The 27447-nt window shown below is 40.6% G+C and overlaps 2 protein-coding genes across 2 annotated transcripts; one reads left to right on the plus strand and one right to left on the minus strand.

Annotated features, from left to right (window-relative positions):
- The first annotated feature begins 275 nt into the window (after nucleotides 1-275).
- On the plus strand, nucleotides 276-5564 carry LOC121308240 (dynein light chain Tctex-type 1-like). Its single transcript, XM_041240516.1, has 5 exons — nucleotides 276-366; nucleotides 664-705; nucleotides 1461-1584; nucleotides 2339-2416; nucleotides 4224-5564. The coding sequence occupies exons 1-5, from the start codon at nucleotides 343-345 to the stop codon at nucleotides 4292-4294; spliced, it is 339 nt and encodes a 112-aa protein (XP_041096450.1). The 5' UTR covers nucleotides 276-342; the 3' UTR covers nucleotides 4295-5564.
- A 1034-nt stretch (nucleotides 5565-6598) lies between these two features.
- Nucleotides 6599-27036, minus strand: rlf (RLF zinc finger). The gene is made up of 8 exons (XM_041240515.1): nucleotides 26823-27036; nucleotides 18275-18429; nucleotides 17645-17726; nucleotides 17161-17296; nucleotides 16272-16474; nucleotides 15213-15349; nucleotides 14506-14647; nucleotides 6599-12380 (listed from the first exon to the last, which is right to left on the minus strand). The coding sequence occupies exons 1-8, from the start codon at nucleotides 27000-27002 to the stop codon at nucleotides 7563-7565; spliced, it is 5853 nt and encodes a 1950-aa protein (XP_041096449.1). The 5' UTR covers nucleotides 27003-27036; the 3' UTR covers nucleotides 6599-7562.
- Nucleotides 27037-27447: the final 411 nt, after the last annotated feature.

Below are 27447 nucleotides of genomic sequence, written 5' to 3' on the forward strand. Positions count from 1 at the left end.
GCCATTTAAAGCAAACTGCTGAAACATTTTATTTTAGAAAAACTGGAAAAAATATCGATTTATGGATATTGATTTTAAACACTATGCCAGGTGTATATCAGTGTAAAATACAGGTATATGTTTTGTAACCTGTTTTCTGTGCTACCAGCATTGAAGGCCTAGACTCGAGGCATTGTGGTTTGTTTAATGTTTACAAAGCAGTTTGCAATTTCAGCCGGCGTCTAAACACCCTGTTCCCATGGACGCACTTGCCTCTTTAAAATCCCAGCACCCTCTGCACATCGTTGCCATGCAACATCAAGTTGTTTGTTACAGAATGACCGAGACGAGCAAGGTGCACGAATGGACGAGCAATCGGCAGAAGAGGTAACTTATTCTGATTTAATAATTTATGTGACCTTTTATTTCTTAATAAGTAAAATGTAATTCATAGCAAGCCACGTGTACACACACACACACACACACACACACACACACACACACACACATATATATATATATATATATATATATATATATATATATATGCTATATGATTTTTTTTTTTAAATGCACACTGTTTTATATAATGTTAAAGATAGCAAATGATTTCCGCAGAACTATAATCTGATCAGTTGAAGGTTTTACTTGGAACACGCATCCTTGTCTTGTATTTTTTTGTAGACGGCATTTGTTGTGGATGATGTCAGCAATATTATCAAAGATGTAAGTATAATTTCAAGCAGCATCATATGTCATTGTATTAATTTGTCCCACCTTTCCCCTGTCTTTTACTTGTTTGCAATCACTGAGAGTGGTTCTGGCTTCTCACAAACCGGTATTGAGTTAATATTTCTCTCAGTCTGGCGTTGAGCTTGCATGGAGAATTCTAACTGCCTAGCACCGAATAGACATCCTCGTTCCATTCAAACCATTTGACAAAGTACATTTCAACTCCCAATCTAAACAGCTGCAGCAAGCTGAAAAGCTATTTTGTCACGTGATCTGAATGGCATGAAGGCAGTTAGAATTACACAGACCAGCACACAGAGCAAAAACACCACAGTTTACTGTTTGGACAGCATTGTATAGGGGTAGCGTACACTTTTAGGATGCAGATCATTAAGAAGTGTGTGCCCTTTACCCCCTTTTGAGAATGTAAACCAGAGCAGATTATCAACACGGTTAATTGAACAAGCCCAAGCCACTCACTCATTGGCAGAATTTTGTAATTATGTTTTTTGTTAGTGTAAATGTAGGCATGATTGTGGGCCACTGCCTCTTGAAATTCACACCTTTGTGATTTAGATGACTATGTTGCAATGGCTGTAAATACACACATAACTATAATGACTTGTGAATAGTCCTTTCATGTGCGATACTGCTGTATTATGTCATGACCCTCTTTACAAGGAGAGTGTTTCATTGTAAGTTTGTGTATTAATACAGTATAATAAGATGGCATGCTTTTCTGTCTGTAGGCAGTGGAAAGCACGATAGGGAGCAATGCATACCAGCACAACAGGGTTAACCAGTGGACATCCAGTGTGGTGGAAACAAGCCTCAACCAGCTCACCAAACTGGGCAAACCTTTCAAATACATTGGCAAGTCTTTTTATTACACTCTGTGTGTTGATGTAAAAGTGACCAAAACGTCCGGGACACTTAATGATTGATCTGACTGATTGCCTTAGTTTGAGCTAAGGTTTAAAAAAAAAAAAAAACAGAAAAAACACAAGGCAATGGTTCAGAATCTGTTGGGCTAAGAACCATATTCAGACCAAAGCTGTGTGTAATAAACCCTCCAGTGTTAAGTACTGTAGATCTCCCTTATAATTATTGAATCCCTTAAAAGACAGCAGATCCCTGTACCCACAAGCTGCCATAACAAATACATCTTGTATTATTCAGATAAAGACTGCATTGTGGTTTAATATGAATAGCAGACCATAAACTAATATGCAGCTGGATAATTTGAGTATCTGTGGCATCAACGTTAGTTTTTTTTTTTAGCATACCTCTATATGGATTGGAACATTTTTAAAGCTTTTAAAACAGTTTGATCTAGTAAGTATTTACTGTTAGGCTTTCTGCTTTTAAAACAGATCATGCTAGTTAAATACATATTCTCAAAGTTTGATGTATTTTTGTATTTAAACATGCCAGTGGTTTGTTAGGGTGTGCATGTCTTTGTCACATGGGTCCATAAGATGTATAGTCTGGGGTTTAAAGAGGTCATTATCTCACCTGTGATGGTCTATTGACAAGTCCCATAATATTATGTAAGGGATATAACATAAACAATAAGCTCCAGACTTCAGGATCTTGTAAATAATCTTTAACGGCTCTCTCCTTTTAGTGACCTGTGTTATTCTACAGAAGAATGGGGCTGGTTTGCATACAGCAAGTTCCTGCTTCTGGGACAACACTGTTGATGGTAAGGGGATGAGCGACTTGCACTGATGTGCATGCCTTTCACACGAAGGACTCTAGTGCAATTCTGTATTGCTATTATGCTTTTTAAGCATGACACTGCTATTGAGCATGATTGAACTCCACTTTGATAGTGGATTCAAGAAGGTTTGCACAATGCCTTCCGTCAAACCCTGAACTTTGACAAACGGCATGAGATTCTCTTTCAGAGACCAATATCTGAATTTTCACAATTGACTCTACAGGTTTTCCTTTTAAGGGCCAACATTCACTTACAGCGGTTCACTTCAGCTTCCAAAGCTACCGTATAATCTTGTAAATATGCACTTACACTTAGGTACGGCATGGGGGTGTGCCTATACATGTTGTAAGTGTTAATAACGGTATTGTCTGGTTTGTGGAAAACTAAAAGGAGGGGTGTATACGTGTAGTCCAGCAGCAAGACAAGATAGGACTGCAGGTGCTCTGAGCGAATTGCCAGGAGCAATGAGCCTTCAAGATAGGACTGCAGGTGCTCTGAGAGAATTGCAAGGAGCAATGGGCCTTCAAGATAGGACTGCAGGTGCTCTGAGCGAATTGCAAGGAGCAATGGGCCTTCTGCAGGTGCTCTGAGAGAATTGCAAGGAGCAATGGGCCTTCAAGATAGGACTGCAGGTGCTCTGAGCGAATTGCAAGGAGCAATGGGCCTTTAAGATAGGACTGCAGGTGCTCTGAGAGAATTGCAAGGAGCAATGGGCCTTCAAGATAGGACTGCAGGTGCTCTGAGAGAATTGCAAGGAGCAATGGGCCTTCAAGATAGGACTGCAGGTGCTCTGAGAGAATTGCAAGGAGCAATGGGCCTTCAAGGCCACAGAGGAAGTTTCTGAGATGGCGGTAAATATAAATTGGTTGCAGCTGAACAGAGTTTGAACAAAGCAACTACTAACATGAGCAATGAAGCAGCTTGTAGAGCTGGAATGACGTTATATATACATGTGCGCTTGCAGTAGTCATTTGCTTAGACTGTCCCGCTAAGTCCAGGTGGACTGCCTCCCTGTTATACTGTTTTCTCTTCTGTGCCAGTAAAGGACAACTTATTTACCAACTGCTGTTGTTCCTGAACGAATTCCTTACAAGGTAAGCGCATGTGCTTGTATGCAGTACTGTTTTTGAAAGGCGTTGAAGAGAAAGAAAATTCTATCAGAAATCCAATTGCAAGATTTCAATGTTACTGCCACGCACTGCTTGGTGTATAACAATGCAGACTGTGTCCCTCCCCATGTCATGCATTGGCATTTGTTTTTAACTGTTGGGGTGTTCATACTTGGCGTAGAGGGTTATATATGTTACCAAAAGTGTACCTGCCTTGTCTAAGAAAACGTATAGTATACCCAAGTGTAAGCCTTTGTGCCTCTCTGCACAATTATACAGCCTGCTTTACTGCACAGGAGTTCAACACTTTGATTGGTTCATCTTAACCACCCTATAGGGAGCTGGATGTAGTAAGATTCAGGTGTTGCTATGCAGTTCAGTATCACCTTTATGTCAATTGTATTTTTTAATTACTGAAAAAATTGGCCTAGAAATAGTAAAGGTTGGAGGTTGCAGCTGTTGCAAGCGTTTTTACAATTGCTCTTAGTTCATTAATACTAACCCTTCAGGGAGTAGCACACCCTAAAAATATAGTTTGTGTAATTTAATTGTGATGAATACTGATAGTGTTGCTAGTTTATTGTAGATGGGAGTGTTAATGAGGGTCTCCTCCTATACAGATCAGCCTGTAGTTTGTCACTAACACTTATAAGAATCAATTCCCTTTTGTCTCTTTCTAGGAAGCTGTACAGTGAGGTGGGAGAACAAGACCATGTACTGCATTGTCAGCATCTTTGGGCTGGCCCTTTAAACACTGTGCCAAACTACGGATCTCTGTCTAAAATGTAAAAAAAATAAAAAATAAAAAAAATAAAAAACCCTAGTTCTCCCTTTAAACTCTGATCAAGTCAAGCTGGAGTAAATTAGCAGGGACCAATGTGTAGTAAACTGATGGATGTGGTTGCAGATTTACACTACTGAACTGGATGCCATTTAGGGATTGCTATAATATTATGCTATTGTGCCAACTTTATTTTAACTAAATACCAGTAGCTTGACTTTAAAACCTGATTATGGTCATTTTGTTAATCGTGTATAAAAATCCTGTCAATCATCAAAAATGCTCCATTTACTGTTTCACAGACAAAAATGTCATATCACATTAGCACAATATCTGAAAAACAAGCCTCACGCATGTGAAATGCTGTAACTTAATGTGCCAAGAAGTAGTTCTTCATGAGACGGACAGATCCAGCCACACAAGAACATTGCATATTTCTTGTATTTTACAGAATGAATAAAAATCAGTGAGCTGTATTCTCACAATTTGCTGAAGATCTACTTTTTTTTTTTTTGCTAAATCGGAATTTTAAAACTGCACGTAAACGTAAAGATTGTTTTCCTGGAACAGCACATCTTCTGTCTGGCAATTATAAAGTTAGTGAAAGAAACAGGGTTCACTAGAGAGCCTTCCCTTTAAATGAATGTTAACTGTCACTGCTTTCAATGTAAAATCCACACCTGTTTAAACCACAGATACTTAGTAATGTATCTGTGGTATACTTACTTTTTTTTTTCTTTTAACAGAAACTAACGGCAGAGTTAAGATCCACATTAATATGAACAAAACACAACTTGTGAATGCTCAATCAACCTTTTCACTGCAAGTGTTTTTCTCCTCTGAATACAAAATATAAGTAAACTACAGGGTACAAGCCAAGACCTTTACATTGGACTCCTATTACCTCATACTGCATGTTACTATAAATACTCAACCAAGCAGCAGAATCTAAGATTTCCAGTGGATGTTCAGGGTGGATCCAGCTTTAGATAAAATCGTGGTTTAGCGCACATGTTAACGTGGAAATTGAGCCATGACTTTAAGAGAGGTTAAATACTGTGTCTTTTTCTGCTACTGGATGCAAAAACATTAATCCTTCAATCCTTCCATTAATTGTTTGTACCCAAAACACTTCAAACTTTACTTAATATTTTTGCAACACCCATTTTCTTTTGATTAAAGAAAAAAAAAATCAATTAAAAAAAAATATATCTATAGAACAGAATTATAGTTTTGTGAATATTTAAAATGCACCTGAAATGACAAAGGCACTCTGAAGAAGAGATACAGCAAATATTCTGCAGTGACAGCGATATTTGAATAATGACCTATTAAAATCATATAGGTCAATCTTTTTTTTTTTTTTTTTTTTTAACATCCTTTCGCGAAACATAAGTAGCAAGACTTTGAATGGCAGCAAGGCAGTTTGGACTGCATTCTTATAGGATTTCCTTAGTTTCGGTTTAATGTTTCATATGCAAACTAAAACCAGTTTAATTTCAGTTTGTAGTGGCACTTTTGTATTAGAGACCAGGGACAATTTATGCTGTTATACCTGTAACATCTCAGCTGGGTTATCCTGGGTAAAAAAACAAAAAGTTTATAATAAGTACAGCTGTAAGGTATGTAATTTAGAAAGTTGTCATGTTTCAGCAATAAGTTTCCCCAATGTCTTGTTATAACTTGTTGAAACTTTTCATTACCAAGTTTTATTGTAACATTACCCTGATGCTTCACTCTTCAATCCTGGAATTACAAGCTGAAGTACGAAATATGAAGAATTACTTTAGACAACATGTAAACGTCATTTGAAAATACAAATGAACTCAGGAACTGCTGAAGAGGGGGAGGAGGCTTTCAGGGCGCCAGTGTTTCAGGTTGATCTTCTGAAAATGCTTGGACTAGTCAGCTGTTCTTTTGCACCATGAATTAGAATCCATAGGACAGCATGTCATAAAATTGGGGTCTAATTAAGTGTAACTAGGCATTACTAATTAGTATCCAGATGTACTGTTGCAACCTCTTTAGTTAAACCCACAAAAGGCTAAAACTGTTGGAACTTGAATTATTACATTATGAACTCAAAGACCGTGTTGGACCGCTGTTATGGTTGAAAAACTAAACAAGACAACGCACAAAGACTGGATCCCATTGCGGATTAAAGAATCATCTTTAAGCAAAGCACATGCTTAAGATTTGTTCTTTTGTATTTCTATATTGAAAAAATCTGCTGCAAGTAACAGCACTTTCCTTGTGTCAAGTGTGGATATTTAGAGTAAGTCCTCAATCTCTTCCAACTTCCAATATTATATATAATATTTCAGAATGGAAACGACACAACTGTTCCTGCGGCAGTGTTGAAGCAAATTGGTCTTGGCTATTCCTTTTGCCCACTTCATGATGCCAACAGATCTGGTGGTTCTGTCATATTTTGTTGAGAAAACATAGAGAGTTTAGTTAAACAAAAATGTTAATTAACAGAATAAAGCAGCAGAACATTGACCACCACTATGAATGTGGTGGATGTTTAAAATTGAACAAGACTCATCAAGTGCACACTAAATAAAATGATCTTTGATCTTCAAAAAACAGACAACGCAAATCTCCCTTCTAAAATCTCCAAGAAAAAGGGCATTTACATTAGGAAAAAGAAAAAGCATTAATTTTCGTTCTTGAGCCTTTGTTGTGATAATCCTTCATTTACTTAAACTCACGGTAACACCCGCACCTTACAAAATCTTGATAGAAAAAAAAAAATGTTACTGACCTCCTGATCTACTGTGGGGGGGGAGTAAGTAATTTATTTGGTACTTAAAACTAAAAAAATAACAAAGTGAATTGTAGTGTACATTATATTACGAGCACCCTAGGAGTGCACATTCTATTTACTTGTAACACCAACCCCCCTCCAAAAAAAAAAAAAAAAGAGCTTTTCCATGCACACATTTAATATGATCATGCAAAATTTCTTAAAGCCCCTGATGTCAATGCTGTGTTTAATTTAGCACCACTGAACTGAAGTCTTATATAAACTAACGAAAACCCTGGGGTTTTACATACAAACATTCTGTTATCACATTGTACGACATGTTTTAGAAAGCAATACCTGCTATTATTTATTGAAGGTACTTGAGCTTTTACAGTTTGGCAACTTTTTTCTTTTTTATTTGATTAAAAACAATAACAAAAAAAAAAAAAAATACTGGAATCAAATGTCTTTTTAGTTCATTCTTGGTTTTCAAGAACTTGCCAGACAAAGTTCATCTGCCTTTTTTGTTGGAAACAGATCCAACAAAGATGTTGAAAACTTAGACCTCTCAAGCACCACCACTGGCTTGAGATAATGCAGCTGTTTGAGGGCTAGGTCCCCGCAGTCCGTCAGTGCTTTGTCCAAGATGGACCTCAGGTTCTGCACTGTGGCAGATTCTTCTGCAGACAGCAGAGGCTGAAACGCTGACAGCTTGCCATGTACCAGCGAGCCATTTTTGTTTCGCCCCAATCTTCTCTGACTGTTCTCTTTCACAGAACAGCCCCGCCTGTGAACATCCCTGCGTTTAATGACAACCTGGGGCTCAGGGAGGCTTTCCTCAAATACCTCATCCTTGCTTTCACTTTCCTGGATGAACTTAAGGAAGGATGACTCGAAGCCCATGGGTTTATAGGTCTTCAGGTCGAATGTCCTGGGTGTGGGGCTCCGGTTATGAAGGTTGCGGGGGCATTGATAGTTCTCTTTGGCTGCCAGGAGGGGGTCCGCCTGCTCATTCTTGCGTTTCAGGGGTGGCCTAGAGACGCTGGAGAAGGTCCCCGTCCCCTTGCCACCTCCTTTGCATGTTAAATCCAGGAAACCGTCCTCTCTGCTAAAACAAAGCAACGTTTGGGGTGGAGGTGGTGGTTCTGGCTTCTTCTCAAACCCATAGCCATTTCTCCGAGGCTGCCCCCCATTGCTGCTGTAGCATCTACTTTTCTTTACTGCCTCACCATAAAGGAGGTCATCAGCGTCCAAAGTAAAGTCATTTTCAGAGATCTCCTCTCCAAAACCCAAATGGTCCTGCTCATCCAAGGAGGATTTTATGGAAGGCAGGCTTACAGGCAACTTCGAGGCCAATGGGTTCTTCAGCTCCTTTTGGTATTCCACACTCACTGGTTTATCTAGCAATGTTGGGACAGAAGGTGTGGAGTTCTTCTGGATCGTTTCCTCTAGTTTCTCTGCATTGTTGACCAGCTTATCATAGTGCTTCCCCAGGTAGGTATGTCGTATGTTGTGACAGCGCTTGTAGTGACGGATCAGGCTGCTCTCTAGCGTGACAACTGACTCGCAGTCCTGCACCATGCAAGGGTACGCCACTGGAATATTCCTGTCCTCACACATCTGCAGGGCCTCCTCGGGCGTCCTGAGCGACAGATTACCTTTCGTAAGAAACTTCTTCTTAGTAGACCCTTTCCCCTGTCTTGGTGGGGACTGCAGTGGAGGACTGAGACTGGGAGATGGAGTGGCAATGACAGAGATTAATTTTTTTTGGCAACCACTGGCCCCTTTATTTCTGTCCTCTTCCTTTTCATTCTGGAGCCGGAGAACGAAGGAGTCGTAGTTATTCCTGTGCATGAAGAAGACATGCTGCTCATAGGTATTTCGGTGGGAGAAGACTCGGGTGCAGCCTTCGTAGGTGCAGCGGAGCTTGGTACGTGTGCGTTTACTGCAGGGCTGCAGGGTCTGGTCACTGTGTAACAGGCGTTGGTGCCGCAGCAAGCTGCTGTAAAGGTGGTAGCTGGCTGTGCAATCACTGTAGCTGCAGCTGAACTGAGGTACAGGTTCCTCTGAAGCCAAAGTCTGCGCCTCTGGGGATTCCTCTGGCTCCGGGGATTCCTCTCTCTTCGGTCTGCGAGACTCCTCACTGTGCCTAGCCAGGGCAGATAAGCTGCGAATGCGCTTGCTGCAGTTCCTGTCCTTTTTGGCTCCCCCACCTTGCCGCTGACCACCCTCCATACACAGCTGATCTCTGTTGTAGCGGTGCACTAACCGAAGGTGCCTGATGAGGCCATTCTGGTTGGTGAAGGCTGAACTGCAGCCCTTGTGCACGCACTCAAAAGGCTTGTTGTATTTGCTCAGGATGTAACACAGACTGCCTTTGGCCATCAAACGCCTGCTTCCCCGCCCCTCCCTGGCCTCCTCCTCCTCCTCCTCATTATCTTCTATGGCAGGTGACGTGGCTTTTACATCGGTCTCCTCTTCCTCCAACTCTTCTTCCCTGTCCTGCAATCTTTTCTCAAATTCAGTACTGCAAACCCCAACCCTCCTACGCTTTTTAATTTTTTTCCCCCAGTTTGAAGCCTCCTTTTTCTGTTGCCCCTTTTCTGGCAGTTCTCTATCAAGGCTTACGCCACTGGCGTAGGAATCAGGCACTTTCTCTGCATCATTCCTATCTCTGTCGCCCCTCCTCTTCTTCGAACAACTCATCTGTGCTACCAATGTTTTGCTGAGCTTGTGCTGGCTCATCAAGTGCAGCCTTAGTTGTGATTTCCTGGTAAAAGCACTAGGGCAAAGGTGGCACGCAAAGGGCTTGAACTTCCTGTGGAACATCTCCATCCCCATCACCTTATCCTTAGACATGCTGTGCTTTTTAAGGTAGTGAACTAAGAGAGCTGCCCGAGCCACACTCCTATACTTGCAATCCTTGAGTTCGCAGAAATAGGGCTTATTGCTGGCTTGAACCAGGAACTGGGAAACCTGTTTGTTATGCTGCGAAGGGAGCGGTGGTGGCAAAGGAGAAGCTGATGGTCCCTCAGCTGTTGCTGCTGGTAGTTCCTTCTTGTAGCCAGACTGGGGAGGCTGAGATTTCAAAACTGCCTTTTTGTCCGTTGGCTTGGTAGGGGGGTTAGCACCAGTGGTGGAAGGAAGAGTCACCTGTGTAATGGAAGACCCCAAAAAGGAATGGCTCGTCAGAGAGGAAGCAGCAATTATGGGCGTCTTCAAACTCAGCTGGCTCAGGCGTGCCAGTATTTCTATCAAAGACTCCTCATTGCTGGAGCTTGGTTGAGTTTCAACAGGGTTTGGAGAGTCTATTTCAGTAGAAAGGGGATCACTGTGTCCCAATTCAGGGTCGGGCAAGGAACTGGAATGACTGCCTGAGCTGTGTTCCTGAAAGCGAAGTGGTTTTCTGCTCTGGTGCAGTCTACTTTTCTTGCACATTTTTTTTGTTTTCTCTCCCTTTTTATGGCGCTTGAACTGCAAAGGATGAACGTTCTTCAGATGTCTCTGTATGTCTCTTGCCTGGATGAAGGTCAGACCACAGCCCTCAAAACCGCAAGTGAACTTTTTGCCGTCAAAACAAACTGCCACACTGGTCAAGGTGCCAGTGAGCAACTCACTGGCTGCAGGAACAGGTGCAGGAGTGGTGGGGTTCTCAACTAATTGTGAGAAGTCTGGAGTCTCTGTTTTAATGCCGTTCATGAGTTCTTCCAAGATGGGTTTTGGGACGTCCGTGTTTTCAGCTTTGCTTCCTTCAACAGGACCCACAACAGATTCCCCTAGAGGCGCCTCAAACTCCTGTTTTACTTTCCTGTAAGACATCAAGTTATCCTCAGAGAAGGTTAAACCATGAGAGGCCAGGTGCTTTGCAAACTCCTTCTTGGAGTAATAGAACTTCTTGCAGCTGGGATGAATGCAGTTGTATGCAGCATCTCTGAAGTGCTGGGCCTCATGGTGATAGAGCTGCCCCAGATCACTGAAAGTCAGGCTGCAACCCTTCAGCTCACATTGGTAGCTCAGCTGGTAACCGTGCGCCTGTTTATGGGCCACCAGCTGATTGGTGGAGTTGAAGCGGGCACCACAGCCAGCAGCCACACACATGTAAGGCAGCTTTCCGTAGTGCACACGCCTGTGCTGTCGATGGTGAAAGGGGGTAAGGAAGTGGCGGCGACAGAAGGTGCACTTTTCCCGGCGGTCCTTCATCTCTAAATAGTGCCTTGCATTATCGTCTGACTCTGGGTGCTCCGCTTTGAGGTGCACGCTTAGGTACTTGAAGTGCTTGAATAGTCTGAGGCAGTCGGTGGCAGGGCAAGGGTAAATGTCTCTGTCTCTCAGCTCAAAATTATCAGCAATATAACTGAAGGTGATGTAATCGCTCTCAGCTGGTGTCCTAGAAGTTTGTAATGCTTCATCTTCCAGGGTGGAGCGATCAATCTTAATCTCTCCTAGTTCCAACTCCTCCATGCCTACTTCTCCTAACTCCTCCATGTCTTCCTCCATTGTTTCCACCTTCTTCACCTTTTTCTTTTTTCCTATTTTTTTTTTAGGTTGATTTCTCCTGGCAGGCATGCGAACATGCTCTGTGAGGTGTGGCACAAACTTGTGCTTGCCCTCAAACTTTTGGAGGCAGATAGGGCAGGTGAAGACACCATTAACCATGTGCGTCTTGGCATGGTGCAGTATCCGTGCCTCAATCACCTCCCTGCTGCAGATCACACAGCAGAACTTGTACTGCAGCCACCTCTTGTATCGTTCAGAGGTGCCTACTTCCTTTTTCTTCCTTTTCCAACCCGTCTGAGCTGGTGTCACCTGCTGCTGCTCTTTCTCCTCCTCCTTGTCAGAAAGGAAGCTCTCTCCTGAATGGCTTTGGTGGGCTAAACTCTCCCCTTGATCGTTTGCTTGCTGCTCGTGGAGCTCCTCTTCCCCAGACTCATCCAATGGCTCCACACCCAGCCGCTTAAGGCAGTTGCGTTTTAAGGTCTTCCAGTCCCAGAACTCAGGGTCGAAAGGCCAGTGCGCTTTGAGGGCAAGCAGGACTTCGCAGCGCAGGGAGATGGGGACAATGCTGTTCCCTTCGTCGTATTTCTGGTCAGGCTTCAGGTACAGCTCTTCCAGCAGGTTGTAGGCCTCCTGTGTCGGACCCAGGAGGAACTCTGTGAGCTGGCAGCCACGACGCACTTCCAGGTCGTCAGGCAGAAGGCAAGCTATCATTTTGCAAACAGACATCTTGGTGTCTGCATTGTCCTGGGATGGGATCTGGAGGGCTCTTACACAAAGCTCAACTGACACAGCCAGACCAAGCTCTTCTGTCTGTGGGGTAAATAAAGAGACATCCGATCAGAACTCCTTCAGTATAAGAAACTGTTGGCAAGAATTACATTTCTATACAACAGTTTTCACTTGTATTAAATTACAATCATTTTTGTAGGCAATTATGGATTAAGAACCCCCCCCCCCACTCCCTTTAGTTACTGTTAAATATATACTTTTGAAATGTTTGGGGTTTTTTTTGTTGCTGAAAACAAAAAATGTATTTGCTTCAGAATGAAGGCTTTTTTTTTTAAAAAATAGTAAAACAAACGCTTTACCTCTTCCTTAAATTAGAAGAATTGGTACCTTTTTGTTTACAAATTAACCCCTGCATGTATGTATGGCTGTCCAAGTAATAAACTTCAGTAGCCTTAAAATTAATGCTCACTCCAAATGTATCATCTCCAATAAATTAACTTTCCGTAACTTTGTAGCTTTTTTGCCTGAAACATCATAATCAAGGACAATAAAATATATTTATTAGAATTTGCCACTTTAGGTAGTCTATAAACACTTTCACACTAAAATTATTATTTTAAGTTTATGCAAAATAAAACAAAACTATTCTTACGGTTCATTGATATTCAGAATTAATGCAGGACAACCCGGTCGCATAACTAGAGATTGGGTTAAGGGTTATAGGAAAGCTGCAGGCTGTATGTGGGGCTTTTTGATAATTAATTTAAAACATCTGAGCAGAGAAATAGTATATAAAATGGCCAAAATGTACAGAACGTAATGTTTTCTTTTGCTTGAACTTTGTTTACATGTGCTTTTACATTTGCCAAATACGGTGTATACAAATAGTGACCGATTGCTGATCAGAAATCTAGAATGACCTGCTTTATACAAGATATACTAATCCTGGTTTAAAATTGTGGTGCAATGTAATGGATTAAAACATAACCCCAGATCAACGAACCACAGAGTAGCACTAAACTGAGTTTTTTTAATCCACGTTGGTACATTCGACCCCTAGTACATAGCAGTTTCATCCATTCCAGGTTTTAACTCTCACTGCCTTCCTGCTTTGGAACACTGTGCTGCCAGCCTGCCCAACCAAGACGGCCACCAACATTCTAAAAGAGTCTGACCTGCCAAAAAAAAAAAAAAAAAAAAGCTCCTCTCATCCTTTCCCGTCTTCTCCCTGTCAAAATATTGCACATTATCACTAAACTTGCACCTACGAGTATATTATAATCAGATCAGTGGTGCTACATGTGCAACTATAATTTATGTATGAATTGCTGTACCATTTGACGGAGTGGTGCTGAAGGTTGTAATAAGAGCAGAGCTGGTCAGCTCTGTCTACACCTCCCGTGTATCGATTATAATCCTCAACGCTCTTTGGTTTTCGGATTACTCGAAACCCTTCTGGCCCCTTGCTGCGGATTCTCTTTGGTTTCACCAATGTGACGTGCACGGTAGAAAGCAAAGTAACTGTTCCTGTTTTTATGAAAACTGTAGCTAAAAGAGGCCCTTTCTCCAAAAGCAACAGGGGATCTCCCGGCTTCATTTTATTATTTTTTAATTCTGGTGGCACGCCTTTTCGATTTACTCTGATAGTGTTTTTTTTCATGCAGTGTCTCAGAGAGCCAGAGAAGTGTAAAAGTTGTCTGTTTAATTTTCTGTCGACTGGTAGGTTTCCAGTTGTAAAAGCAGGAATGGGGGGCTAGAGTACCGCTAGTACGTATCGCCTCAGCATACCGGTTTGTTTCTGTCACCATCAACTCAATCAGATCAGGAGTGAACACACTAATAATCATATGGCAGTAGATAATAATCTACAGGCAGTAGAGAATGCTCAGCGGGTGGGCGACTAGCTGCCATGGGCAGTGAGAGAGTTAATACGAGTTTTATTTGTCACAGTGTATAGAGATCAGGTACAGGTAACAAGCTCAGGTGTGTCTTATTAAACTCATAGTACAAGCAGGAATGGATCAAACTATGCAATAGGGGCCTTATTTGCAGCAAAGAGATGGGGTTGAAATACCTATTGCTCATAGGGAGTGAATTTAATGGCATGCTGGCAGGTAAAAGGTACTTCACAAAAATCAAAGTGAAAATAGTTATTAACCCTTTATGGAGGGGAGGGGTGTCGTAAGAAAAAGCTTGAAGTACATACCTCAGTCTGAATAACTCTGACCAAGAACAGCAGGTGGTATGCTGTTTTAGCTATGACACCTAACCTCCGGCAGCGGTCTAAAAAGGACTCCAAGGAGGGATCGATTCTTCTTTGTAACTTGCTCCAGAAAAGGGTCAGCTCCCTGTGAAAAAACGCAGAACGTTTCTCATGCTAGAAAGACAAGAAATGAATACTTCAGTTGCTGTAAAGTAATCCTAGAAGTGTTGTGCGCTATTGCTTCCATCAACCAGGTAAAAATACTGTTGGAAGATACGCCTTTCCAGCGTACAGGTAAAAGTATGAAGACATCTGTACTTGTGCAGTGCAGAGAACAATGCACGAATGTGTGTTTGGGAGCCATTATCAAAAACAAAAAAGTTGGAAAGGGAAAATACTAATAAAATGTAAAATGCATCTAACCAATTTTAATTTTTAAATCAAGGATTACAATACAAAAAAAAAAAAAAAAAAAAACACACAACATAGCCAGCTGAAAAAGTGTGGGATGATCATGCAAGAGAAGCAAGAATGTTTCCATCCTCAGCAAGGTGAATGGCTGAGAATGGAGAATTGAGAATGAAATGCTACAATAAAACAGAAGTTCAGAGTAATATCAATTTAGATATGGATCTACAAATGTGCATTTTTTTTTTAAAATAGCTTGAGAGCCCAAGTTATCAGCAATAATGCAGTCCAGTAAGACTCACCATGAGCAATACATATTTTCCTTCTGCAGCTGCTGTGTGAGATATGTGGTGCAGAGTATAAAGGCTGTATTCTCCTGTCCTTCTGCCTCCAGGTTACAGACCATATCCAGAATCTCTTTACAGTCCACATTGGAAATCTAGGATACAATATACCAGATATATCACATACTGAAACAGTGCTTGGAAAATGGATTTAAAAAGGCAAGTTCAGCGCTCCAAATGTTTTGATGAAAGGTTCAAGATAAGACAGTATGCTACCAACATGTTCAACGTTACTGTATCTTTTCACTCGGGTCATACCCGTTGACCAGAGGTTGCAACACTTATTCTGAACTGGCAATGATATTTCCAAGTCTAAATCATATTTTATGCAAAAAAAGAAACAAAAAAACAAACATATATATTTTTTTATTATTTATTTTTAATTGCAACTGCAGTTCCTATGCACAACTGCTAGTTTTCATCTCGTTTGGTTTACCTGCAACACCAGCCATGATCTAGACTTAAGATCCTTATTAATCCTTATCCTTGGTTAACATTTTACATATTTGACCCAGTGGTTTTCTACTTCATGGCAGCATGTGAACAGGCGATAGAATATGTTGACGATTCATTCCAGGGGAGCTTTACGAAAGACAGTACACAGCTAACCAAGTGGTACTGGTTGTTTTTTTGTAAGCGTCAGTTACCAGCACAGCATCAGTTAGCCCAGGTTTCACGCAACTAAAATGCTTCCAAATAAGATAAACTTTTTCTAAAACATCACTATGCTGCCTGAATGCATTTGCAGTACAGATGCAAACACACACACAAATACCCCCCCACCCCCACCTCCTGTGTTTGCCTGCAAGGGTAAATATGTACGCCACCTGAGCACATTTCAAAGGATAGTATTCCAAATCTCTGTCTACATACAAAAACAGATTAACAACATACCTGCATGCAAGCTTTACATATTCTGAATACAGAACAGGCACTCAGAATATGGGCCTATTCTTCTGGCTCTCTATACTTAAACGACAGACTTGTATATAAGAAGTGTTACAGTTGTGTACTCACCTCCTGGATAGCCTCCTCGCTGGGCAGCATGTCACAGAGATGGGAGATATAGACCTGGCGAAAGGGCGTTTTGTTCGCAATCTCGACGCTCTCGGCACACAGCTTAGCCAGCAGCATGGCCTGAGGTACGTTGTTCGTCTTAATTAAGTGCTTTATCCGCATCTCCAGGAAAGCAGGACCTTCCCGTGCAATGAATTTACTTACTGCAAACAGAACAGGCATTATTCCTGTAGGCAGTACTTCAAAAGGGTTCATTTTATTACATTCAAAAGTTAGCAAAACTAAACAGATCCAAAACAAATGCAACTACAGAATGCATACCTGCATGTGGAACTAGCCAGTCTCAAATATATTTTAAAAGACTAAGGTCAGTCATGTAATAAAACTCATTTCATAAAAATCTTCTGCATGTATTGTCAGTGTAGTTATTAACAATTCTAAATTAACACAGACAAGCACTGCTAATTGGTGTATGTTTGAGATTGCAATATGCCATGTACAGCAAGTACAGGTCAGTGTGAATTCCGGGTTGTAAATAGAATACTGAAATGTAAGCATTTTATATTGAGAGACATAGGCCAGATTTAAGAATTAGTTCAATCTCACTGGCCAATACTGCCTCCATACCAAACCATACCAATTATTCCCAAAAAGCTTTATATAAAATAAGCAAACTATTACATAAGTGGTTGTCTATTATAATTCATTTATAAAACAAGAACCAAAATAATGATCTTGGCCAATTTAGGTGGTCTTATGTAATATTCTAAACACATCCCATTGCTACTGAATTTACAGCTGCATTTTTTTTTTTTTTTTTTTTTTTTTTTTAAAGCAAAAAGGATTCCCAGCTCAATGGGAAATACCCTCATTTATCACTGAGCCTTACCGTCTTCTGGTTCTGTGGGCTGCTGAGTGAGAATTTTTAAGAGCACTGGGTTCCTCCAGGCACCTCCTTCACTGGTGATCTCCAGCAGGGTTAGCAGAACACCGTTCCCAAATTCCAGCAAGGCTTTGTGAGCACCCTGCAATACCAAACCACTGAGGTCAGAATCCCAATGGCTTGCACATACCTCGCTCCGAGGCTATCCTATTTAACCCAGCAGTCGTAGGCATGTTAGTGGAAGCACTGTACTTCACACCTCAGATCCAAACTACAATACCCCCTTTCAGGACTAGCGTCAAGGAATTTTACATTTCATTTTATGACATTAACGGAAACTACCAATTATATAGAATAGAGGTTTTTGTAAGAGATATCCCCATTGTGCAATCATCACACCATGATGTAATGCTACTACTACAATGATCTTTGTTAAACAGTTATATCCCCTCCAGTTTACTCACTCTTCACAAAAACAATTGTTACTCACCAGTACAGACTGATGAAACTGCAGCCAAACCTCATATGGGATTTCGTTTTCAGGCACTGAAAGCAGCAGCTCAAAACAGCTCCTATGAACACAAAGGGAAACCGGACAAACCAGATCAGAGAATGTATATATAAATGACCAAGTGTTTCTGCAGTTCTTTCCAACGCGGTACAAAATGCTGCACAGCACAGCAATTCAGAGCTTGAGCTAAAAGGAAACGAAACTTTGAGCTGACAAAGCACCACACTTATTCAAACTTCAACATGTTCTAGAACTGACAGCTTCATGCCAGAGGAGGCATCATCCTGACATTGAAGTACAAACTTGTGCAAAGCACTGCATGTTCCACTGCTTTTCAAAACCTGATGCTGTATATTGCTGTAATTTATATTGTGTGCATGCATCTTTATTTAGTTTGGCTCAGTAACACCTGAAACAACCTCACATTTTGGCACAATTGGTAGTAGTCTTTGCTGGAGAGATCCCAAGACTGAGTGGCAGCAGGAGGTGTTCAGGTCCAATACCATGAAGTATAAAAACAAAGCCCTTGTGGAGCCCGTCAGCTCCGCACTCAGCTGCAGCCAGTGTCCCAACATGAACCAAACTGGAAATGAAGTATGGAATACTTACAGCGCTAGCCGTCCAAGTACCAAAAGCACGTTTTCACATTCTGTGGTGAGATGAGGCCTCGCAAGAGCAAAGCTCTGTATGGACAGCCGATAAACTTCCAGCAAAGACAGCCCGTGTTCCTGGGCATTCCGACTGCCAGCATACTGAACAAGCATCTGGAGGAGAGGAACAGGGAAGGGGGGGGGATTAGTGCTATATGATTAAAGCTTACAATGCATTCTTTGCAATCCAGCTGGTATGTGCTTCACTTCTTTTTAAACCTAACCACCACCAATATAAATAAAGGATGTTATACTGGACTTTAACTAGCGCACCACTGTTCCAGAATACCTGACCTAGTTAGGAGATAAAAAGGCTGTTTAAATGGCTTTGTTTAAAACACATTACTCAGTCTGATTCGTGGCAGTGGGGATACAATTCATAACATTGACTCATTTAGGTGGTTAGTATTACAGATATATAGTCTTTTGAGACAAGATTGAGACACAAAACCATTTGCCTTGAGTATCGTTTTGTGTTACCGACTCTGTTAACCTTGTGCCTTAATCCAACTGAAGTGAAACTTGCATCCAGTGATATACTTTTATAATATTGTGGCAGGGCAGAAACCGATTTAAGTTTGGCAGGGGTGGGGTTAACCCCTTATTAACCCCATCCCTGTTAATAGAAAAAAACATTTCCTCCATAGAGCTGCGGTTACCGTACAAGCTGCAGTTCCCTTTAAATATTATGCATCCATAATAGTGCAAACTTAGTCTTTTTTATATAAATCATATTCTTTATTTTTTAAACATTTTACCTTGTATCAAATATTTATATACTGGTACTGTTGTAATAGCTTCAAATGCTACAATCATGTTTTAAAAGATACAGTACATGATGGCACTTCCTGAAAATCTAATAATGAGAGATCAGTACATTTTCAGTTAATTTGAGTAAAACACTAAAAATGTCTTTCAGGTTTCATTTCCTTTTACCGTTTACTAAGATATCAAAAGATACAGAGTAAAGCTAAACCAAATAAAACTTCATTTAAAAAGTTAGACACAAGTCTTGTGGAGAACAGTTTCTTTAATAAACATTTGAGTGTTGTTGCTTTCTTAATGCGAAAACCCATTTACTTGGCACACTTAAGTGAGCACTAAGACTCAAGTGTTGTTTTCGCAATATTACTATCAATTTCTAGTGGTGTTGTGATTGCAAGACAAAACACATCAACCAAGACGCTTCTCAAAGGAAAGATCTGTATTAACATTTAAAACTAATCTGATTTCCCCAAACAGCTTTTCAGTTCGGTTCCATCCAATAAATCTGATATCCAGTCCGTTTCTCATGTGTGTGCGCATCATGCTCTTCCAGGACATGCCTTTTCATTTCACTTGCCACAGGAGTTCCCTGCAGCCTGATATAGCACCAACAACGCTTCAAACTGCCTGCAGCCTTGTCTGCACTTCTGCAATGCTACACAGAAGAAAACAAAGCACAGAATAGCAAATACAACACTGCCCATAAAGACGGTTACAATATACACAGCCGACAACCATAGCTGAAGGTTAAAGGACTATTGTCTGCAGGCAAGTGACACAGTTTCAATTTCTAAATACTCAAGCCTCCTCCCACAAGACAAAATTGATGCACAGGCAGACGGACACCCCAGTACACCAGATACTCCAAAATAACTTTAGCTAAAGAACGTGCAAACTAATTCCGACTACTGAAATGAGCAGTGCTGTTACATATTTAAAAAAAATAAAATTACAACCCGACAATAAAACAAGGGGCCCTCCATGTGACCCCCGATTCTGATACACTCTCTTGTGCTAATGAATATCCTCAGTTGAAGTGCTTCAGTATCATAATGAAATACTGGGACTAGTACAGACCTTCCTTTTTATTTCATCCTACATCTTTAGTTAATTTTGCATACAAATGTTGTGCCTAACATTGCAAATTTTATGTGTACAGACAGTAAAACAACAAAGGAAGAACTGAACATCTGCGCAAATGTACACAAGAGGAAGTCTTGTAGATCTTCCTTATCGTACCCCGAATCCCCCCCCCCCCCGTTAACTGTGCATTTATTGCTATCTTGGAATGCTCCTCTCATTCTCACTTTGTGGAACAGTCTGTACAGCTGCTAACTGTTTGTTGCCACATGAAAGAGCCACATGCTTCTCCTTCCCAGACTCCCTCGTGGAAAATGACATCACGCAGTCAAAAACTAACCTCTAAAATATGTGCGTAATACAATCTGTACCCCAAACTGGTACTAACCCCAGGTTTGAAGAAGCCTGAAATGGTGCTACCTCTAACAAAAAACAATTCATTAGACAAAAAAAAAAAAAAAAGGTTACGGCTGTAAATGAAGCTCAAGAGTCTAGAATACACCCACATTCCTGAGCACATTAACTGAAAAAAACAAACAAAAACAAACGATAACTGCAAGTTCGAGTTTGCAGTTCACAAAAGCAGCTGTACTTCGAAATGAAACAAGCATTTCATCTTTTCCAAAAACAAATAAATAAATGACATGTGCAGACTTCACCTGAAAAGGTTTCTGACAGTTTCAAACCACAAAATGAGTGTACAATAATTGGAGTTGGGGGAATTCTGTACATGGTTTTCACAACTGCTCTCAGTCTCTGTACCATCTACACGGCTCCAGGCAGCAAGCTGAATATGCCTGTTGGCAACAAGGGAGGCGTTTCAGCGTCTGAGCAGATGGAGACAATTCTGTGGTGTTCACAAGTGGACTGGGACTACCCACTAATCTTGTTCGATGGCTACTACCTCCCATATATAAAAGGCAGCCCGGAACATCCTGCTGGACAACAGCTGGAGAGTACTGAATCAGTTACTGAATAAACAATAGCACTAAAAATTACCTATCTAGCAAGCATGTCATGCGATGTTCACCCTCTATAAAAAATACAATAAAAAACAAAATAACCAAGTACAGCACCACTTTAAAGTCTACTGACATGTAAAGTCTGGCACAGACAAATGGACAGACGCTGTCCAACTCTACTTTACCCCCCCCCCAGCAGGGATATATATCCCCAGTGGACGATCAGAAGATAGGAAAATGTTTCAATGAGAAGCTCTCTCGTGTTAAGAGACTCCGAGTTGAAATGTTTGTTTGATCCCCCGCTGGCTCTACATCCGTTTCCACACACGTCAATGCTTTACACCTGTCTAGAGAACTGTGATGTGATGAAACTTGCTGATATTCTTTAAGTGAGTGAGCATAACATGAAGAATATGCAGGCTCTTTGTCTGTTCATCCGACGTCAAGGTTTCATTATTCCGAATACCTTCCAACGCTTCTTCAGAGTGATGTTATGGCATTTTTAAACTGAGTTGTGCAAAAGTATTAAAAAAAATCAGGGGTAAGTGGAGGATGTCTGATTTCTGATAGCTATTTATAGCTGTGGTGGATGAATCAGGTCACTGGCATACATGTTAGTACTACTAGATCCATTATAGGCAAATGCTCAACACAGTTCCGCCAGCCATTACAGCATACACCTGAGATCCAGTAAACGCTGGCAAACTTCCTAGCCAATCTGCAGCACCTGGAATCCCATTGTTATGAAGCCTGCAGTTCCAGACTGTTTGGCTTTTTGCAGACAGGTACAATTAGGGACATTTGAAAAAGCCTGCAAAATCACCAGGGCATAGTCTGCATTCAGCCTCAGGAGAAAAAGTCTGCTTCAACTTATGTTGTTCCGAACACTGAACTCAGGCTACAATTTCACCTCTCATTTAGCAGGGGAAATGGACAGGCTGGCCACGAGGGAGAAGACGTGTACTGTAAGCTGCACTTGTATCATTGTCATTGAAAAAAACATGCAGGCAAAATATTATCTTGTACTTTAAAGTACCTGCAGTAGACATACTAATATATTGCAATTATGGACCTTGTCAGTGATTTAGAGCCGCAAGTGTGAGCAAGTATGTTATTTTAAAATTCACACTCAATAGCAGCAAATCATACTCATAGGTAAACATGTGCTATTGCCCTCACTGGGTCATATTTCAGTATGTAACATTTATTTCTCATTACCAAAAAAAAAGTTATCACTAAACCACAAGTGTTTCAGTGCCTGTCCCTAGAAAAAAAAAAAAGTCTGAATGCTTTTAAATCAGTTTTCTTTTGATTACCTCCAAGGATCTCCTTTTGCCACTGTGCAGTTGAAGCAAAGGGTCCTAACTTGGTTAACACATTTCTGCGAGCGTATTTTCAATGAGAGGCTGTTTACTGTTCAATTGTTGATTGTATTTGATATAATTGCATTTCAAAAATGGGATTAGGGCTGGAGTCTCTTGTTTTTGATGTGAGGTATGGTAGAATTTAACAAGTTCAACCAAACATTATTTGAAACATCACAGCAACGAGATCAACTAAATAAAAAACAAACTCTGGTCTCTAGGGAACAGCCTTTTAGGTGCTTGACTCCCTTCGTACTGCACTGCACAACTCAAAGGGCACCTCTTGAAATAACAGCAGCGGTTTGTAGTTTCAGCTACAAATTATTTGCAAGCTTCAAATCATTTTAACTTTTTATTTTGGAAGCAACTCAATAACAAAGGATACAGAACACACAGTGGGCTATATTAACAAGGATTTATCTTTGATTAGTTAAAAGGGTGTCTCATCTCGCACAGTACTTCAGCAATACTGTAGCACAGAACCACCATAGTGGGAAAAAGACTGGATAATTAAATCTTCACACAAAAAAGATATTTTCAATACAACACATTCCAGAGTTAAAAAGGGATTCATCTGACACAGGTGATTTAAAACTCCAGGGCAGGTAATTTGTTTGAACAAAGACATTTTATGACAAAAGTAAAAGCAGGACCAGGACCACTTTGGTGAACACCAGACTAAGTGAATAAAAAAACAAAAGGTTAGACATGTCTGTAGTTGAACATAAATGTCAATTGAAAGCAACTCCGCTAATGAATTATTCACAGGCCAGCTTGAGTGCGAGACTGCACATTTACACCTCGCACATTCTGTATTGCTCAATTCCCCATTTTCATAAAGGAGTTAAAGCACAAAGTGAATCCCGGTGTAGGAGAACGATCCCATTATAAAAAAAATGAGTTTTTATTACTCTGTTTTTAAGGTACTGTGGTCTGTCAAATGCCAAACACTACTGAGGAACAACGCTGGCAATCACATGGTTAAAAGACAACCAGTGTTAAAGAACCACATGTATATTGTGACCCAGAGATAGGCAAACATACTTTACTTCCCAGTCATGCAGATATTTGTGCGCAAGCTTGCAGACAACACTTTTTACACGTTTCCTGTTTGGTGACCACTCCAATGAATCCAGAACTATCCCTCAGCTACTGACGCTTTCTTTATACACACTCCTGTAAAGCAGCTACCTAAATGAAGATTTCTCAGCAGGAGAACAGAGGATTCACTTCTTCCACCTCATCCAGTAAACAGCAAGGTCGGGTATTAAGTGAAAATCCAGCTTTTACGTTTGCCTTTTTGGTTGCCCACAATTGCTACAATGCCAAATCTTAAAAGAAAAAAATACAAAATCTGATACTACCACTTTTGATTTGTCTTTAATAAATTGGCTACATGTACGCTCTTTGGCTATCTGTTGTCAGATGTAGCTGTAAAGAGATCTGCAACTTAAATTTGACCATGAATGCCACCCATCTTTGTTTAAAAAGGCTTTTGGCTCCAACCATACTTTGTGTTTGCTGCAGACAGAGCTGTCTGGATACTGAAATCAGCCTTCATGACATTCCGCCATTGGGCAGAATTGTGGTGCTGTTAACTGAAGCATGTTTGATAGACTGTGTCTGAAAGCACATCTTTCTTTGACAAGGGAGCCAAAGAACATGTGAAGGAAGGTCAATAAAAGACTATCTGGGATTACAGTTGACATGCCTTCAGGAGCTGATCCAATCTCCTACCCACTTGCATGGACGGCCCTGACATAGCAGTGATAAAGTCTGCCATGGCAGTGACATTAATTTCATTAGGGCCACAATAACCAGACAAGATATAAAGCTGCATAATATTAAGATATCTTGTCGTGACCAAATTGTGCCTTATGTTCATTTCTTGTTTTAATATTTTCTTCTACAGTAATCCGCTGCATATCTCACTGCGGTGGGACCAGAGGAAGGGTGGATATGTAAAAAGGCAGATGAATGAATCCTGTTTTAAATATCACTACACACAGCTGTAACAATGACTATATTCACACAATTATTGTTTTGGGATTGAGCTTTTATTACGGAGCGCCCCTAAATCCCTTGCTTAGAAAGATACAGGGTATTAATGCTTGTGACGGGGTAGCCGTCTGCCGTGTAGATGCGTGCATTCGCTGCTGAGTGACAGGAATGACAGAGAGACAGAGGTTGAAGTTGACACGCCCCAGAGGCGAACAGGATTTATTTACATCAACACACTGAACAGCTTACGTGACACTACCAGCAATGGCAGCGCACAGAGCACATACAACACAGTGTACAGAAACTTTGGGCTCTACAAATCTCTGAACTAATATTCTCTGTTCAATAATAAAACTAACATTGCTGAAGAGGTTGATCATGGCGGATAAACGGGTAGGACGCACATGAGAGATTACTGTATTCCTCTTTTTAAACTTTCTTCACAATATTACTGTGTTCTTTCTTGCACAGTGAGACTGTTTGGCTGGTTTCCCTTTTAATTAATTTCTTACTCCATCTCTGAATCTTTTATACATAACTGGTATGTCTCAGTTTTAATTTGTCTCCTTTGCTTTGAGTCATAAAACATCCCCTCCTAACTTTCAACCAACACTGACAAAGCAACGAGTTATTGTGCCCGCTTTCCAGCACAGAAGAGCTGCAGCAAACCTGCTCTTCTGAAAAGGTGTGGATCTCCTTACTGAATTACTTTGAGTCATCACCTCTTCAACTGCACCAGCTACAGTTAGTACTGAATTGAGGCAGTTCATTTTAACAGTTCTCCTTAATTCAGCAATCTATTTTTATATAGCACCTTTCATGTCAAGCCATCCCAAATTTACAAAACAAGCAACTCATTCAATAAAATGTTAACATTCTAAATATGCTTCCATTAAATACAAATTATTTTTATAAAGAGAATCAACATAATTTCTTGATTTATAAATAGCTTCACATATTAAATGGATCGTTCAAGTTAGCTCAACCTTTGACACAATTTGTATGTGAAAACAGGGTCAACACTAAAATCAGAACCTTGTTTTTGCTTTTTTTTTTTTAATTTTATTAATGATACATCAGTAAGGAACGGTCCCTTGCTTAGAATTAATGCTCCTTGTAAAAAGCCTTAAACTAACTCGAGTCAGACAGTATGTCTATGGTGGAATGGGTCTTTACATTTTAAATATGCGTTTGCATAACAAAATGTATGCATTTGAATATTTAAAAAAAAGGCTAGGCAGCATGAACTTGTAGTATACAGTTACAGTTGGCAGCAGTATAGACCTACCTTTGGAAAAACAATCTTACATCATTTTTTTATTTTATTTTTGCAAGTGCCCACCACATCCCATAACGAATCACTCGATTCAATCAGATGCACAACGTGCTGTAGTGTTTTACATTATTCAAAAAGGTTATTGTTGGCACTGAAAATTGATTATATATATATATATATATATATATATATATATATATATATATATATATATATATACATACACACACACACACACTGTATCTCTCATTCATACATATATATACACATACATATGCGCAATTAAAACAACTAAGCTCATCAATGACTAGAGAACCAAAGCCGGCCACCAAAACCCTTCAAAACGTGTACTTTGGTACTTCCTAGCTCAAACAGTATGGGAGTGTGCGCTCTCAACACCTGCATCGAAATTCCCATAGGTAATCTACTGTACACATTGCAATATTTACATGCTCACTTTCGGCACAATGGCAAATTACATACATTTTGCTGTACATCGTATTTGTATTTATTTTATTTTTTTTATCAATGACTGATCATTTTTGCAGCAACACAACGTTGCATGATAAACGCACCCTTTGATCGCGCCCCGCCCCTACAACTTCCACATTCCTCGGTGTCTCGAGGTGAGACGATCCATCAATTCTGGTAACTAATTTATTATTATTGCATGCATTACCCAAAAATACATAATTACACATCAAGAAATATGAAATTCCATTGTTCTGTGTTACCGTTATTAGCTACCTGCATCATAGCAGAATCGAATAAAAAATGTTGAAAATGTCCCAAATAGATATTTGATAATGTACCCCAAAACCCGTTATTACTTTACTACAACTACGACTTGCCCAACCCCGTTTCACTGATAACAATAAAAAAAAAATAATGCATATCATTATGACTGACTTATATAACTGAATCGAGGATACTCGTCATAAAACAAAGTCCCTCAGCTTCCTTTCGGCCCAGTTCCTTTTCAGTATTTCTTCATCCGTGTGTACCGTAATAAATAAATAAAAACCACATCAATGCTGACATTGTCCAGACAGTATTTACCTCACAGAAGCTGCTGCAGTAGTCTCCGGACGAAGTTACCGAGACGTCCTGCTGCCGGAGGGCGGCCTCCAGCTCACGCAGCTTCTTCGGCAGGCTGTCCGGGGCGAGAGGAGAATCCTCTCCCGTTTCTTCTGCTCGTCCTCTCGGCCCCAGCTCCGTTTCTCCCTCCCCGTCCGCCATCTTCTCTCTCAATCACGGCGCGTACGCACCCTCGTCATGTGATCCGCCAGTGCCGCTTCCAGCAGCGAGCACGTTGTAGCGTAGCCCGAACGCAGAGCCCGGCACTTCTTAAAGGGGTAGCTACAGCTGTCCTCAACTTAGGAGGAATCGAGTCCTGCACGGACAATGTAAATAAACTGGAAAGGCAACACAGTGTCGGGGTTCCGATGACGCAGGTTGCACAGAATGCAAACTTATCTTATTATTATTTTAAGGGTATGCACTTTTCTAAAAATAAATTACACAAACTGAATGCTCTGAAACAGGTCTTCTCAAACTCGGTCCTGGGGACCCCCTGTGGCTGCTGGTTTTCATTCCAACTGAGCTCTCAATTACTGAACTAGACCCTTAATTGAACTGATAATTTGCGAAATTAGACATTTTTTGCTTGTTTTCAGTTATTTAA

The sequence above is a fragment of the Polyodon spathula genome, unplaced genomic scaffold (genome assembly GCF_017654505.1).
Source record: "Polyodon spathula isolate WHYD16114869_AA unplaced genomic scaffold, ASM1765450v1 scaffolds_613, whole genome shotgun sequence".
NCBI classification, from domain to species: Eukaryota; Metazoa; Chordata; class Actinopteri; order Acipenseriformes; family Polyodontidae; genus Polyodon; species Polyodon spathula.

What these genes read in the sequence shown, in the direction of transcription:
- rlf (XM_041240515.1), bottom strand. Translation starts at nt 27,002, where the DNA reads ATGGCGGACGGGGAGGGAGAAACGGAGCTGGGGCCGAGAGGACGAGCA. An exon ending in GCCCACAGAACCAGAAGACG is followed by an intron (nt 16,475 to 17,160) that starts GTAAGGCTCAGT and finishes TTCTGTTTGCAG; the next exon opens with TAAGTAAATTCATTGCACGG. An exon ending in GCGAGGAGGCTATCCAGGAG is followed by an intron (nt 15,350 to 16,271) that starts GTGAGTACACAA and finishes ATTGTATCCTAG; the next exon opens with ATTTCCAATGTGGACTGTAA.
- LOC121308240 (XM_041240516.1), top strand. Translation starts at nt 343, where the DNA reads ATGGACGAGCAATCGGCAGAAGAG. An exon ending in TCAGCAATATTATCAAAGAT is followed by an intron (nt 706 to 1,460) that starts GTAAGTATAATT and finishes TTCTGTCTGTAG; the next exon opens with GCAGTGGAAAGCACGATAGG. An exon ending in CAAACCTTTCAAATACATTG is followed by an intron (nt 1,585 to 2,338) that starts GCAAGTCTTTTT and finishes CTCTCCTTTTAG; the next exon opens with TGACCTGTGTTATTCTACAG.